Here is a 16,552-nt window from a genome sequence, read left to right as displayed (position 1 = left end):
ATATAGAAACTTTCATTCTTTGTACCTTCGTTTCTAATAGGAAGGCTTTCCAGTAATGTTTGTTGAAATGCTTGAATGCATTAGTTCTAATGTGACAGTAGGTATAACATATGCAGTTAGAGAATGAATTGCTAGCAATATTATAACTAAAACATCATGCAGCCCGTTCCAAGTGATTCCAGTTAAAATATGCGTTCTTGACATAATGATGCTTTGTTCGGAACTAAATTTTAAAGCCAGCTCAGAGTAGATGGCAGTAAACAGCCAAGAGCCGACCTTCCAGCCATACGTGCCTAGTACTAGCATTTCCAGTAATTATATAAACTGGCCTTGGTAAAATCCCTGTACATAAATCACAATAATACATCTGTTAGTTTTCATTTGGGAGCACCTGAAGAGTTGGATTTTTGTGAAGTCTCTGTTTTCCTGCCCCCCTCAAACTTGTATCTGCTTGGAGGCTTCAGTGACTGGTTTGACAGAAGTAAGCTTCAAACTACATACTCTGGTTGGTGCCTGAATTATGGGTTCCTGGAGAAAGCAGGGAACAGTTGCTGCTTTACTATTTCTAAATCATTGATGCTCAGCTGTAAGCAGAAGGTCTCGATCTGTATTAAGGCACAACCGGTAGATATGGAGATGAGGAAGTATGACTGAGAATTCATCTTTGAGCAACCAAGCCTGTGTTTCGCTCTGAGCTATCTGACGTCTCAAAATGTCTTGGGGACTGAAACGCGCTCGAGAGATGAAGTGATTTACAAAGCGTATGTGTTTATGAAAATATTTAAATGAGGCACTTTTTTCCTTTGATTATTTACAGTGTGACCTTACAAACTGCTGTTGGCACAACAGAGGCGAGGTCACTGCTTAGCTGGAAATGAGAGGCAGGAACCCAGAACTAAAGTTGGGCTCTTGTTATTTGGGTGTCACTACTTTTACCCATTATAAATCAGAGCTCAGCAATAGTCAAAAGCCCCTTAAGCCAAACTTACAAATTCCATGTAGTAGTTCATAGAAGAATTACCTATGAGCATTTGATCTTCCAAAGGCTGTAACTTGCTGAGTGTCTCAGGCATTTTAAGCATTTTTTTCCCCCCAGCTCACACCACAGCGGCATCGAATGTGACAACACTTTTAATTCTGAGATAAAAACAGTTAACATTGTTTTAGCTGGGTTATTAGCCCTAGCCAAAACTTAAGATACTTTTCTATGTAACTATGAGGAAAACTGAAGATGTAAAAGTTTTTAGTATTCTAGTTTTCAGAACAAGGTTAGAGGGAAAAACATCTCTAAGACTTGGAAAACAAAGCGAAAAGCCCAAAGAACTTGAGAAATACACTAACCAGGTATTGACATACTTGAAACCAGAGATAGATGTGAAAGTTGGCAGGGTTCTGGTCATGTTATTTTTTGCCTTCTCCCTTGGGATAGATACCTGGTTTTGACCAGTTTGAAAATAGAACAAACAGCTTTGCATATATCCCCAGAGATTTTTATCTGGCAGCACTAAGAATACCAGCTGGAATTAATTCTGGAGGAACAAGTCTTAGAAACCAATCCACTTTTTTTTTTTTTTTTTTTTTTTTATGGCTGGGTAGCTATCAGGCATTTTGTGTGGAGGAAAAGTTGTGACAGAACAAGGCTTGGATGTGGTCTCATGCATCTGCAAAGCTGCCAAGAGAATAGTTACCGATTTTTTAATATGGAAATGAAGCATGTGTTGAGTGGGATTGTGCTGGGGTATCTCCTGTTCACTGCTTTTAATTGGCGATCACTGCTTTTAATTGGCGATGTGGATGATGTAATAACAGGTAGCTGGGATGGTCTCGCAAGCGCACTGGAGGTCAGGAGTGGTAATTTAAAAAGGTTTTGACCGGTTTGAGAACTGACTTCCAGGAATACGATGCAATTAAACTGGGGCAGCTGCAAGCTCATTCGCTGAGGCTGACATAACTTTGTATAGAAATACAGTGTAAAGTAAGCACCTAGATGGCAGCTCTTCATAGGAAGGTTAGCAGGCTGCGGCGCACTGCCAGGCAAACCCAGGTCCGGTGCTGCCGTACAATGGCCGCCGTTACACGGGAAGAGGCAACAGGTCTGCGAGTCACGTAACTCATTAAATAACCCAGCGGGTTGGTGCACCAGGAGAGCGCGGGCCGCGCCGCGGGCCCTCAGGGGACGGCCTGCGGCTCCCAGAGTGCCGCGCGCCGCCGGAAGAGAGGGCTCCTCTGACGCCACTTCCGCCCGGAGCTCGTGGGGCTGCGCGCTGGTGCTCTGGTGGAGGCGGCGGTTGGCGGGTCCCGGCGGCGGCACCGGCACCATGGTGAGCGGCGGCCGGCGGCGCTTCCGCCCGGGGCAAGAGTGGGAGGCGGCAGGGCAGGGCCTGGCAGGGCCGGGCCGGGCCGGGCCGGCGGCCGCGCTCCCCGTAGAGACGCGTGGGAAGGCCCGGCGGGTCGCGTCCCTCCCCCACGCTTTGTCCAGCGGCTGTTGCGGCGCTCGCGTGGGGGCGGCGGCGGCCTCACTCCCTGCCCGGCGGGCGGCGGGGGGCGGAGGAGGAGGTGGAGGCAGCGGCGGCGTCTTGGGTCTGGAAGGTTCTAGAACGTGCGTGAGGAGGGTCTGTCAAGGCGCGGCCGGGCTGGGCCGGGCCTGCAACGGGGAGGCCCTGGGCAGTTCCCGGCCCCGCGGGAGTGTCTGCTGGCCCTCCTCCCCCGCCGCAGGAGAGAATGTCCGGGCCCGCCCGTGCCGGGCGCCCGCAGCGTGGCTGACATGGTGTCGGCGGGAGGGAGGCCGCTGCTTCCCTCCCGTCGACTCCTACGGAGGCGCGGAGAGGCAGCGCCGAGTCCCCGAGCGTGAGAGGCGGCCCTTGACCTACGCAGAGCGGCCCTGGCGCTGTGTGGCGACTCATGCCGCACCCGTTGGATTTTCCTTGTCAAAGCGATGATGGGATGGACACGAAACTGGTAGAAAAATTGTGTGCTTATCACGCAGTGAAAGGTCACGGAACTTTCTGAAGAAGGTTGATGTATGTGTTCTTTTGGGATTTGATCCTAGTACATTCAAGTTCTTGAGTTCTTTAAAGGTATGTTTTTAATGGCATGTATTCATTACTGATGGAATGAATTTGCATGGAAATAAAAAAAAGGAAAAAAAAATGCTTCAACGTAGACACCAAAATATTAAAGCCCTAGTGTGCTCAGTAAGTAGATTTTTTTTTTTTTAGGTTCTGTTGGTTGTACCTATATGTGGGTTGTCTGGATCTGATGATTAGTCGTGCAAAACAGCAGCACAGACCTTGCCATGAAGTAAGGTGCTGGTAACAGCCTTACAGCTCAGATCTTATCAGAGAATATGGTATGCAGTCTGTAGGAGTCTCATGTGAAGAGATTGCAAGATAAATTCACCTTGACTCTTTCTTAAGAATTTATCTTGAATGGGTGTACAAATCAATAATTTTGATAATATAAAAACACTTTACATTGTTAGTGTCAGGAATTTGTTTTTAAAATGCATTGTTTTATTAAAGCTAAAGGAATAGTCTTATGTTAACTCTGTTTTAGGCATCCATTTCCCTTGCTCCTGTGAACATTTTCAAGGCAGGTGCAGATGAAGAAAAGGCAGAAACAGCTCGGTTGGTAAGTTTAATTCCCTAAGAAACTGTTACACTTGAGGTAATTAAACTGTCTTTAAGTGTACTTTCAGTTTATGGTGTTGTGAAACTTCATCTGTCTCACTGGGGTTTTTTTTCTTGTTGCATGTCTGTGAACAGAAGGTAGGAGGAGTGTTGTTTATGCTAACCGTTAGAGAAACTTCTCATAAGTGTTCAGAAGCTAAGTACCTTAGCTCAGAAGATTGATGTTCATTGGAAGGCATTTCTTTTGGCTCTGAGACAGGCTTTTATAGGTTCTGTGAGAATTAAGTATATTTGATCTGGTTATCAAAATGTAGCAGTTAAGAAACTTGGACCTAGTCTCTGCTGTGTCTGTGGAAGGGTTGGGTTAAGATGTCCCCTTGGAAGTTACAGGCTAGCATCTACTTCTTGTATTAAAGTAGAAATAATTCCTTTTCTAAGGTGTATTTGCTTTCATTTCAGTCCTCCTTTGTTGGTGCTATTGCTATCGGTGATCTGGTCAAGAGCACTCTGGGGCCTAAAGGCATGGTAAGACAGCTGCAAGTTTTCAGTAGTCATACCTGGTAATTTAGCTTTAATAGCTACAGTATGTTTCAAACAGTATTCTAAATCTTGTCTCTTGTAGGATAAGATTCTTTTGAGTACTGGAAGAGATAGCACAGTAACAGTTACCAATGATGGTGCAACCATCCTGAAAGCTATTGGAGTTGACAACCCAGCTGCCAAGGTCTTGGTTGGTGAGTTTTTAGCAGCCTGTCATTAGAGTACTTGTCTTTTCTTCATCTGTAACTTTATTGTATAGTTTTTGTTATTAGAAAAGTAACCTTCAAATAATGTGAAAAATTGAAGGGAGGGGGAGCAGAATTCCTGAAGTAAGGAGGCCAGGGTGTTGCAGGAGTTGTGGAACTCTGCAAAAGTAAAATTGAGGTACATGCTGCTCTTGCAAAACTATTCTGGTATCTCCTCATTTTCCCTCAACCCTGGTTTGTCCCAGGAGTCAAAAGGGACAAAAGTCAGGTATGTACCCCTCTTTTTTTTTTTTTTTCCCCCAGGAATGGAAATCTTCTGGAGTACAGAAGTTCTCTCTGGTTCTCCCCGATTTAAATTTCTTTTTATCACTCAATTAACATTGCACTCTAGATAGTTTACCTCTGTGATCAAGAGTGTTAGTGTGCTGGTGGTCCAGTTCTAGTGACAAGCAGGACCCTGAACAATTTGGTGTCAGGTTCCTTGAAGATTTTGTGTTTGCTGAGTCCTTGTTTACCAACAGCTCGTGGAGCATACTTCGTTATTGTATTCTGTGGTCCTGTGTGTATAGCTTAGAGCTTCCCTCTGGCCCTACTTCCTTTTGATGACCATCTTTAGGAATGAGGAGAGAGTACTCTTGACTATCACCAGACTGGAACTGGTGTCCAGGTTGCAAATGAAGAACAGGAATTTGAGATTAAAATCAAATTCATCATCCTTCAAGTTTTTCTGTGACTTAGTGTGACCTCTTTAAACTGTTGAAAGGAGTAAGATACATTTTGTTGTCCAAACTAATGGGAAATAAAAATACTTATATGTAAAGCTGGTACTGGTGAGCATGGTATTTTGAATCCAGACATTAATGCAGTGGCTTCTTTCTTTAGATATGTCAAAGGTTCAAGATGATGAAGTTGGTGATGGTACTACATCTGTCACAGTGTTGGCAGCTGAATTACTGAGGGTGATGTATTACAGTTTTTCAGATGTGTTTTTATTTGGCAATGTACTCCTGTGATATCACTAAAGAATGTGTTACCAGAAATATAGGGATGCTTTGCTCCATTGCTATTAAAATTTAGAGGGGAAAAAACAACCTTCAGGTATTGTCATCAATATATTTTTTTTTTAAGCTATATTCCTTATTTTCTTATTTATAAATTCACAAGTATTTTAATTTGGTACATTTTTAAAAATTATTTTCCTTCACTGTGCAAGTGAAACAGAGAAGTATCACTCTGTCACAGGTCACTTCCTGGATGTTGCACTGGGCAGCATGCAGCACTGCTTAGTTGTGAAGTTCAGTCCTCTGAAATTCTTTTCATAACTTCAATGAGGAGAAAACCCAAAACATGTGCACACAAGAACAAAATTTAACAGGACCTGAATTCATACTGTTCCCTTAAACTTTGCATGCAGAGTTTACACTGCCAAGCTCTGAATCTGAAATTACTGTGAAAGAGCCTTCGTAAGTGAAGAAGTCTGTTAGTAGAGCTGTGCCAGTGAATCTAATCATCTCAGATCCAGCAACTGTAATCAGGAACATCTGAGAAATGATCCATCAGATTGCCAAGTTCCTTGCAAAAAGGGAGTTTGGAGATGTTATTTTCTTTTTTTTTTTTTTCCCCAACTACACTAAAATTGCAGCTGTAAGTGAACAGGAAAGATCTCAAACATGAAGACTGCTATTTTGAACTATATGTCTGGTTGCTACTTATATTAAGAGTAAGGAATTAAAAAAAAAAAAAGTTTTTTTAAAATGAAAATTTATTGACCGTATTTCAAGGGCAAATAATATTTGCCTAGAGTGGAAAAAAAGCTGCCAGTAGGGTGACTTTTAATTTCATTGTTATAGCTCTCTGGTTTTTACTGCTGTTTGGAATTTTCTGATTACTTGAAGTATCTTTCCTAGTTAGTGTAAATGTACCTTGGGGGAAAAAACTAATCATTAATTTCATTTAAATAGGAGGCAGAATTACTGATTTCAAAGAAGATTCATCCTCAGACCATCATTGCAGGCTGGAGAGCAGCCACGAAAGCTTCGAGAGAGGCACTTTTGAAAGCAGCTGTGGATCATGGGTTAGTAACGTACATTTGCAGTAACTCTTTATAAACCAGTCAAGATTAAAACATTAGTGAGAATTCTATACCATTGGGAAATTCTTTGATCTCTAAGTAGTGTAAAGGCAAAGACTTCTTTTTCTTTAGATGAACTAGAGAAGCTTTAAGAAATTTAAAATCACTTACACTGTGCAGAAACAAAATAGGATCAATAATTGCTCCCTAGAACAAAAATCTGAGCTGTTATTTTAGATTTTATACCCTGATTTTAAATGTGACTATTTGCTTTATGCAGCACTTTGAGAACACAGGCTTTCTAAAGCTGAATGCAGTGGTTCTCCTAATTGAACTTGTACTTCAGAAAGAAGGCTGTATTTTGGAACACTGGGGGGATTGATCCTGTGCATCATCCCTCAAAATGGAATATGGTACACACAGATACAGGCTAGAAGAAGCAGGAAGAGACTCACAGTGATAGGTTAATGATAGTTAAGGCTTTCAGACTTTCCACTTTAACTGTACTGACTTGTATTTTAGTGATGATGAAGTGAAGTTCCGTGAAGACTTGATGAACATTGCGGGAACTACTCTTTCATCAAAATTACTCACTCATCATAAAGATCACTTTGTCAAACTAGCTGTAGAAGCTGTTCTCAGGTTGAAAGGTTCTGGTAATTTGGAGGCTATCCATGTCATTAAGAAACTTGGTGGAAGTCTGGCTGATTCCTACTTAGATGAAGGTAAGTCTTTGTATGTTGGCTGTAATGTGCTTGAGAAATGAAGCTGTTAAAGGTCACACATCTCTACAAATGTGTCCTAGGAAACATTGCTATATTATTATTAAATTGAATAATAAATATGAGGGTTTTTTGTAAATGTATTGTTCTCCTTTTTCGATATGAAGTCTTACAGGACCTTTCTGTTACTACAGGCTTTTTACTTGACAAGAAGATTGGTGTAAATCAGCCAAAAAGAATTGAAAATGCAAAGATTCTTATTGCAAATACTGGTATGGATACAGACAAGATTAAGGTATGTGACAGACCTACTCTTTTGAAATGATGGTTTTGTAAAGGGGATTCCTTCTTAGGCTGAACTCTGTTTTCTTTGGTTTAGATTTTTGGCTCTCGCGTTAGAGTGGACTCTACAGCAAAGGTAGCAGAAATAGAACAGGCAGAAAAAGAAAAAATGAAGGAGAAAGTAGAGCGTATTCTTAAGCATGGAATAAACTGTTTTATTAACAGGTATGTATTTTCTGGGAAAAGTGGTAGAGTTTATAATGTGCTTAGAAAGGTGTTAATACTGTGAGTGTGAAGAACATTATTTATGCTCTTTATCTTTAAAATTAGATGATCCTACCTAATGCTTAATTTATTGACTTCAGTGAGGTCAGTGTTTTATTCTGTGCTTCCCCTTGTGCATCATGTCCCCGTCCCACCTGTTTGGGTATTTTATTTTAAAGAGGAAGAAGTGATGTTGCTTAATCAGGGATCTGTGTTTCAGTCCAGTTGAAGCAGTGTCGCTATGGTTTTATACTAAAAGATTTATTTAGGTATGAGTACCAGCAGCATTGTCCATATCCATATGCCCCCCTTTGGGCCTTTCTTTTTTGGCAGAAATTGGTGCTGAAAGAGTCTGTGCTGCTGAATGCATTTAGTTCAGATTGAACCAACTGTGGTTTTTTCTGCATTAAAATACTGGTGCTGGAGTATTGCTCTGGATTCGAGTGTTTGAAAGGCCTCTGTGCTCCTTGTCATGAGTCTTTTATGCACATCTTTGAAAGTATGGAAGATAACCATTTTCATTTAAGAGATGTCACAATCTAAGTTACTTATTTTTGTTAGTGGTGCACTTCTCTCTTGAACTGTCACAGTGCAAAAAAAGCATTCAGACTTTTAATGATGAAAAATGCTTCTGCCTTTCATTCTCATTTGAGAATTAAACTGCCACATGTGTGAGCAGCTTGACATCTGGTGGTTCAGCACATGACATAGTCTACTAGGAAGCTGATGAGCTAGTACTACACTAGAGGATAGGAGTTGTAAGAATAGCACTGTTTTCCTCAGCAGCAAAGGTCTACTCTTTCGGGACATAGTGCATCTTACAACTCACCTTGAAAGTTTGTGTTAAAACATCTCTAAAAACCACTGACAGACTGATGAATGTCCCAGTCCTGCCATCTGGGTCGTGTTTCACATGAGCTACATTCTAGTGTAGGCAAAATGAGAACTCTGTCCAGTGGACATGCTACAAATATAGAGTCCTAGAGTCAGGAGTCCTGTTGGCAAATAGATGGAAGAATCCTTTGAAGCATGCAAAAAAAATCCCTTGCCTCCATCGCTGGTATCCCGTATGCTTGTAGCACAGGTAGCTGCCCTAAGGAAGCTCAGGTAGCAGTCAGTCACTGTAGCCAAGCTAGTGGTATGGTGATTAGGTTGAGTCTTTCAGATTTATTCCCTAATAAAATTGATTTCTGCTTATAGGCATACTGTAGATCCCCTTCACATCTGATACTGTAAATACTAGCCAGTTAAATACCGCTGAGGAGATGCCTGGCAAAGGCCAAGGCTGTATGGATCCACAGTAGGAAGAATCTTCTCTGCACATAACCCAGCAACGCCAGTTGTCTCTTTGAAAACGGGTTAGAAACATCTGTGTTGACAGAGAAGGCATCTCCTAGCTCCTGCTGAATCTTTACAACACTCAATCTCTAATTTGAAAGGGAAAAATAATCTGCCATAGCACTCCTGAATGGTCACTGACATTTGGCTTCAGATGACTTGTTCGTTCTAGAGAGAGCGGGATATGTATTAATGAGGGAGCACATGCTCTCTGTGGTGGTCTGCTATTTGTATATGTTACAAGACTGGCCATTTATTGTTTCCATAGAGCTGTCTACTGTTTGGATTTTGTATTGGTGAAGGAATTAAAGATGTTACTTCACATGTTCCAGAGTAGGCAGTAAGTGCCTAGCAGGCACTTTGGATCAAAGGTTTTAAAATGTAAAGCGTATAGGTACCTGTGCACTGATAGTATATCTTCAGGGGAAGGCATTTCAAAGAGCTATAATAGTTTGTATTTTTATTTTTGTTTTGGCGTTGTATGTTTTCCTGTTGCTGCATTTGCTTCTGTGTGGTGTAGTGTTCCATATGTGGCAGGTGCCTCGCATATTGACTGCTTTTGTAGCTTTCGGAAATCTCGTCACATGTCCATGCTACTGAGAATCGAGTGTTCTTTGGTATTTTAGAAGGTTTGTTCTGTGTGTAATGGGAAGATGTGCCTGTGTTTTAATTGTAGACAGTTGATCTACAACTACCCTGAACAGCTCTTTGGAGCTGCTGGTGTCATGGCTATTGAACATGCAGACTTCGCAGGTGTGGAACGTCTGGCTCTTGTTACAGGTGTGTAGAGTACCTTGTTGTATGAAGCTGGGACAGTCACATTATTTGATCTTCAGTAAATGTTAATGCTCGATCACCTGGTTTGTACATTTTACTATTAAGCAAATGTGTCAGTGTGAAAAGTACCCCAAATAAGCTTTACTTTACAGTACTTGAAATACAAATGTATGTGGAGGATGCTATGAAATTAGCCATTACAAACTTTGAAATTACTTTGTTGGTTTGTCAACTGTTATATAACTGTCAGTATTTGTTCAGAAGCAAGTAACTCAGTTCTTACCTTCAGTATGTTACACTTCACATGTAAAATGTCTGGTTTGATTCTGAATCCTCCCTGCATAATGATTTAAACATACTTTTTTTTCTTGATTAACTGTGAATAAAGGATGATAATACTAACTGTGGAATATAATTTAGCAAGTTAGTGCCAGTTAGTGATTTTCTTTCATATTTTGCAAATATTTTCAGTTAAGTCCTTTCTTGATAAACTTTTGAAATGTTTGTTTTCTAGGGAAAAGATGAAACTTATAGAAAGAATAAGATGGTGAATCCACAAGTTAATACAATCTTGTTATAAATGGCTGTTGTTTGATTGTAATAATAGAGAAGACTAGAGTGTCACCCTTTGTTAAAAATGTGGGCCTGAGTCATCAACCTGAGGTGTATCTCAAATAACCCAAACAACCTGGATATTTTTACTAGTGGTCAGTGTAAATGTGGCTCTAGTAACTAATGAACATGAAACATCTGGAATGCTACAGATGATTCTCCTTGCTGAAGCTAGAGACCATTAACTGGAACATCATAAAAAAAAGTTGATTGTGAACGTGACTAGAAGAATGGAGAACTTGCTTTACAGGGAGAAAGGAAAAGATACTGACTTCTTTAGCTTAGCAAAACTGAAGTAGTAATTGTGTATAACTGTCTCTAGGCACATTGACGTAGGCAAACGCTTAACTGAGAGGAACATTACCTGTGTTCTGGAACAAATTCAAAGGAAATCTTGTAGGCCGAGCAAGTGGACCATACCAAACCACACTGGATCAAATAGTAAAGCTAAAAAAAATAGACAATCTTTTAGTAAGCACAAACTGTACTACAAATCTTTCGTTGTACTGCTACAACTGCAGCAGTGCTGCAACATAATGTGAAATATTGAGCACACACTGGGAGTGAATATATGTACTTTTTTTTTTTTAATTGGAAAAGCAAAGTACTAGAACAATATTCCATTCAGAGACATTTTGGTCTTCATAATATCTGTTTTGTTTGATATGCGAGTTTACAAATAGTGTGCAATATTGCTGCTATGACGTGGCACAAGACTCATGATTCAAGAGAGTGGTTGCCAGTGGTTCTCAGCTGTCATCAGGCAGGCAATATTAATACTAGCACAAGCTCGATTTTAAAAACACAACAAACTTGATTTAGTATTTTATGAATACTTCATCAGTAAATACTATTAAAAGTTTAAACAGATTGATGTTTTAATACTGACAGAGATATTTAGTCTCTTATACAGACAGAATTCAGAAGCATTACATCTATTGTAGTTCTTGTGATGTGGAAGAAAATAATGGTGTTTTAAGGACTTGTCAATATCAGTGGAAGGTTTGTGGTGCCATATACTGCCATTAAAAAAATATTGGTTATTAATATTGTTAGTTTAAGTTTATTTTGGGGCAATTATGAGATGACTTTTTACAGTTTCAACACCACCCCCACCCCCCCATCTTGGTTACACCTTGCCTGAATGGATGCTTTCATTGTGAGTTCTTTGACTTTTGTATGATCTTACATTTGTAGGTGGTGAAATTGCATCAACCTTTGATCACCCTGAGCTAGTAAAGCTAGGAAGCTGCAAGCTTATTGAAGAAGTCATGATTGGAGAAGATAAACTCATTCATTTCTCTGGAGTGGCGATGGGTAAGTGTTTTACCACTAATGGCATATTGTAATGTTTGTGTTAACCCTCTGCCAATGCTATTCATTACCAGGATGGCATAGGAATTCTGTAATGATCCATGTAACCATTTTTATTAAACCTTTGCTGTTCAGTAAAAATCCTGTGAAGGTGTATTTTCATGGTAGAAATTGCATATGTTTAGTATTACATAAATAAACATTTGTAAGGATGTGAACCAAAAATTCTGCTTTGGGAGATTAAATTGACAAGAAAAGTAGCAACATACCATAGTTCAAGAACTTAAGAGCTTGTTCTAGTAAATGCCAATACCATAAGTTTCCAAGGGGTTGTTCTGAGATAATATTAATTTTCTATTAAATTAAATAAGGTGGTATGGAACAGTTAATTGATAATAGTATAGTGTATATCATGTCATTCTACCTATGAAATGTCATCATGCTTTCTTTTTCCCCCAAAATTGATCTATGTAGAACTTGGCTGCAGTGATAGCAAAACCATTACAAATGCATTGCAGTAGCCTCTTTTTGTGTCTTTGGTTTATTTTTTTTAATCTTTTCACATTTACACTTCTTAGGTGAAGCTTGCACCATAGTTTTGCGTGGAGCAACACAGCAGATTCTAGATGAAGCTGAGAGGTCTTTGCATGATGCTCTCTGTGTTCTTGCCCAGACGGTGAAGGACACGAGAACCGTGTATGGTGGAGGTGAATATGAGATTCTCTGTGCTTTTTACGTGATACACATTTTGTATTACTGTTCAAGTCAGATACAAAATATCTGTGTGTCTTCAATTAATAGGTTGTTCAGAGATGCTGATGGCTAATGCTGTCGCAGAACTTGCCATCCGAACACCTGGCAAAGAGTCTGTTGCAATGGAATCCTTCGCTAAGGCTTTACGAATGGTAAGTTTGTTTATTCAGATTGCTGGATTAATATACATAGTTTCACTGTTCACTAATTTCTGACATCAGTTAGTTGGTTCTCTTTCAAAGTTTTGGTTTTCTAAAATTAAAGTGAAATTTTGCCACACAGGATGAACAAAGGGGAAATAGTTGTTGCTTTCTGTCGTAGAAAAAAGGTATTGGTGTTTTAATTCTGTGTGCTACAGAATTCTGGACGTTCGTATGCTGGCCCTCTTCTAATTAGTTCTTGCTCCTCTTACATGCCAGGTAAAAAGTGCAGCAGAAATAGCACGTAAAAATCTCTGCTTACTCAGTTGACAACTGATGTAGAAAAGAGCAACCCTGCTGGTCTATTGATACTCTAGTGCTATTTGATTGTATTCGTGCTCTAATACTATCAAGAAGTTGCTAGATTTGTATTGGAGGTTGTATCTTAGTAGGAAAAAAAAGTATCACAAGAAATGCTTGTATAATATTACTGTGCTAACAGACTGTCAATTTGAAAAAAATTGCCTTCCTGTCATTAGGGAAAACATTTCTTAAGAAATTAAAGACCATAGGAAAATTTTCTCCCAAGAAAATTAAATTAAAGACCATAGTAGGACTTGGCATGACCTCTTTAGTCAGCATGTGCAGTTTGCACCACTGTCACTTACAGTGAACAAAATGATCTGTTAGTTAATGCTTATCAGCCAGTTCATGTTCTTAAAATGAAACCATTTCTCCAGTTGTAATCTGAAATGATAAGAAAGAGACAAATTTTCTTCTGTCCATGTAAAATGAACTGATAAATCTGCTAACACACTTCTGTATTCTCAGCTAATCTTTTAACTGGGTCTTAAAATCTTTAGAAAGGTGGTTTCATTTTTTCTTTTTCCCTATGTTCTGATCACTGTAACAGATCATCTGCCATGTTCTTGAAACTTCCTCTTCTTGAAACTGAATAGTAAACGAGTAATATGGAAGTATGTTTCATGTTTGCTAGGGATCAATCCCTGCATCAATTAAAAACAATCTGTGTTTATCCTCTTAGATCCCAACAATAATAGCTGATAATGCTGGCTATGACAGCGCAGATTTGGTTGCTCAGCTCAGAGCTGCTCACAGCGAAGGGAAGACTACTTATGGACTTGGTAAGGGGCTTGATACTACTGTTACTGGGACAGCAGTGAGGTTTAGTAAACTTGGTCACATCTGTTTGTCACTGGAAGAAACGAGTATGTTGATTTTTCTTTGTGGTGCATAGAATGTAGGCATACAGTGTTAGGTTCCTTTATCATTCTAGCAGGCTTTTTGCAATAGAGTGAAAAGGCTTTTTTTTTTGAAGGGGATGGCTTCCACCTTTAAAAGCACTTTCCTTACTGACATTGAGTCTAGTTATACGAAGCTTAAAAAGAAAACCCAACACAACCAAACACCACCTCCTGCCCCTCTGCCCCTGGAAAAAACCTTAAAAAAAAACGTTGCAGAGAACTCCTGAGTGCTGAGAGTCCTGTTGGGATCTTGTCTCCTCTTCCTGGTGTGTAAAGTTTTCATCATTAATTTTTGTATGTGATTGCAACATGTTAGGCTTAAATCAGGAGCCTTGAAGTGAAAGAATGTATTTAATACTTACTTACTATTAATATGGTTCATTTGAGCAGGTAAGTTACCATACTGTCAGCTTCTTGTAATGTCCTTAAGAAAACTCTAAACAATCTCTTAATGTGTCTCTTCTTCCAGATATGAAAGAGGGTATCATTGGAGACATGGCAGTCTTGGGAGTAACGGAAAGTTTCCAAGTCAAGAGACAAGTTTTGCTGAGTGCAGCTGAAGCAGCAGAAATGATTCTTCGTGTAGATGACATTATTAAAGCAGCACCAAGGTACGATCTGAGTATCTACATGCTCAATTACAGTGGTACAGAGTAAGCTCTTTCTGTGGAAGAGTAACCGTGCAGGAAAGTCTTGTTCTAAAAATATTTTATTTGAAATGAAGATTGACATCTGACATGCTAATATTCATGTTGAATGTTTTTTTGCATTAGCGGTATGAACAGACCTTTAGAACCATCACTGTGATTAAATTAATTTGTGCCTGAGCAATACCTAGCTAATCTTGGGTCATCCGCTACTCATACGCCATATATAGTGCTAAAACATCTGCAAAAGCGGCTGACCAAAATGTAAGGGATCATGTTACTTTTTTAGTTTTTTGGCAAGAATTGTAGTGAAATGTCCATCTGCTTCTGAAGTAGAGTCTGCAGCTAAAACATCACACAGAATCATCTAGGTTGGAAAGGACCTTGAAGATCATCTAGGCCAACCGTTCACCTAGCATTGACAGTTCCCAACTACAGCATATCCTTAAGTGCTGAATCGACCCGACTCTTAAACACCTCCAGGGATGGGGACTCCACCACCTCCCTGGGCAGCCCATTCCAACGCCTAACAACCCCTTCTGGAAAGAAATACTTCCTGACATTTAGTCTAAACTTTCCCTGGTGCAACTTGAGGCCATTTTCTCTTCTTCTATCACTTGTTACTTGGTTAAAGAGACTCATCCCCAGCTCTCTGCAACCTCCTTTCAGGGAGCTGTAGAGGGCGATGAGGTCTCCCCTCAGCCTCCTCTTCTCCAGACTAAACACCCCCAGTTCCCTCAGCCGCTCCGCGTACAACCTGTGCTCCAGACCCTGCACCAGCTCCGTTGCCCTTCTCTGGACACGCTCGAGTCATTCAATGTCCTTTTTGTAGTGAGGGGCCCAAAACTGAACACAGGAATCGAGGTGCAGCCTCACCAGTGCCGAGTACAGGGGTCAGATCCCTTCCCTGTCCCTGCTGGCCACGCTATTGCTGACACAAGCCAGGATGCCATTGGCCTTCTTGGCCCCCTGGGCACACTGCTGGCTCCTGTTCAGCCGGCTGGCAATCACACCCCCAGGTCCCTCTCTGACTGGCAGCTCTCCAGCCACTCCTGCCCAAGCCTGTAGCGCTGCTGGGGGTTGTTGTGGCCCAAGGGCAGCCCCCGGCATTTGGCCTTAGTGAAACTCCCCCAGTTGGCCTCAGCCCATGGCTCCAGCCTGTCCAGGTCTCTCTGCAGAGCCTCCCTACCCTCGAGCAGATCAGAACATAAAACATGTTTGTGAAAAAGTTTGTGAAGAAATGCCTCTTGTAAGCAGGTTATCCCATGTGGGCCTTGTACTAGGTAGCTTGCACTGTTTTGTGAGCCACACACAGGGTTTTGGGGTTTTTCTACCATGGTCGAAGTTGGTGTATTAGGTTTGAGATGATACTGCCTTTTGTGCTGTGAGATCTAGCACTGAACACGAATTATCAGCTAAAAATAAGGGTGGGTGGGGAGGCTGGTGGACATCAGCGTGGGGAGGAATTTTCTGATTTTTCTTTTTCTCCCTAGAAAACGTGTACCAGACCATCGCCCGTGTTAAATTTTCTGCAGTACCCAAGGATGTGTGGACCAGATCTCACCTAGTAATTTTTTTAATGATCTAATTTTTGTGAGGTTATGGAACAGAAGCTTGAGATGAGCAGATCTCCATCAATGGCATGAAATAACTGCCTTCAGTTGGTTTTAACTTATTCAGTTTCTGTGTGTTGTGGGGAAGAATTTCGAGTAAAACTGGGGCTTTATACAACCTTATTCCTTCTGTTCCTCTCCAGGTTCCACTTAAAATGCAAAGAAATAAAAATAAAAAAAATTCAAATTCACTGAAGTTGTTTTTGCCTTTGTGTAGAACCAAGAAGGGCAGTTTCATAGAAGAGCTGCGGTGCTGCTGCTTGGTGCTCAGATGCTTCAGGTGGTTGGCCCTGTAGGCAGCATGAAGGGTATCACCTCCAGCCTTTAGCTTGCTGGTTGGGATTGACCTGTTGCATGTGGTGTGAGTGCTTTATTCCAG

General features: G+C 40.7%; 1 protein-coding gene across 1 annotated transcript; it reads left to right on the top strand.

The window, feature by feature from the left end:
- Positions 1 to 2,225: 2,225 nt before the first annotated feature.
- Positions 2,226 to 16,364, top strand: CCT2 (chaperonin containing TCP1 subunit 2). The gene is made up of 16 exons (XM_074902882.1): positions 2,226 to 2,321; positions 3,556 to 3,630; positions 4,089 to 4,154; positions 4,252 to 4,363; positions 5,258 to 5,334; positions 6,337 to 6,449; positions 6,969 to 7,171; positions 7,363 to 7,463; positions 7,548 to 7,675; positions 9,729 to 9,832; positions 11,639 to 11,758; positions 12,334 to 12,462; positions 12,557 to 12,660; positions 13,694 to 13,793; positions 14,383 to 14,524; positions 16,054 to 16,364. The coding sequence occupies exons 1-16, from the start codon at positions 2,319 to 2,321 to the stop codon at positions 16,082 to 16,084; spliced, it is 1,608 nt and encodes a 535-aa protein (XP_074758983.1). The 5' UTR covers positions 2,226 to 2,318; the 3' UTR covers positions 16,085 to 16,364.
- Positions 16,365 to 16,552: the final 188 nt, after the last annotated feature.

The sequence above is a fragment of the Athene noctua genome, chromosome 3 (assembly GCF_965140245.1).
Source record: "Athene noctua chromosome 3, bAthNoc1.hap1.1, whole genome shotgun sequence".
Taxonomy (NCBI): Eukaryota; Metazoa; Chordata; class Aves; order Strigiformes; family Strigidae; genus Athene; species Athene noctua.
Note: the sequence above shows the minus strand (reverse complement) of the source record. Positions and strands in the feature narration are given on the sequence as shown.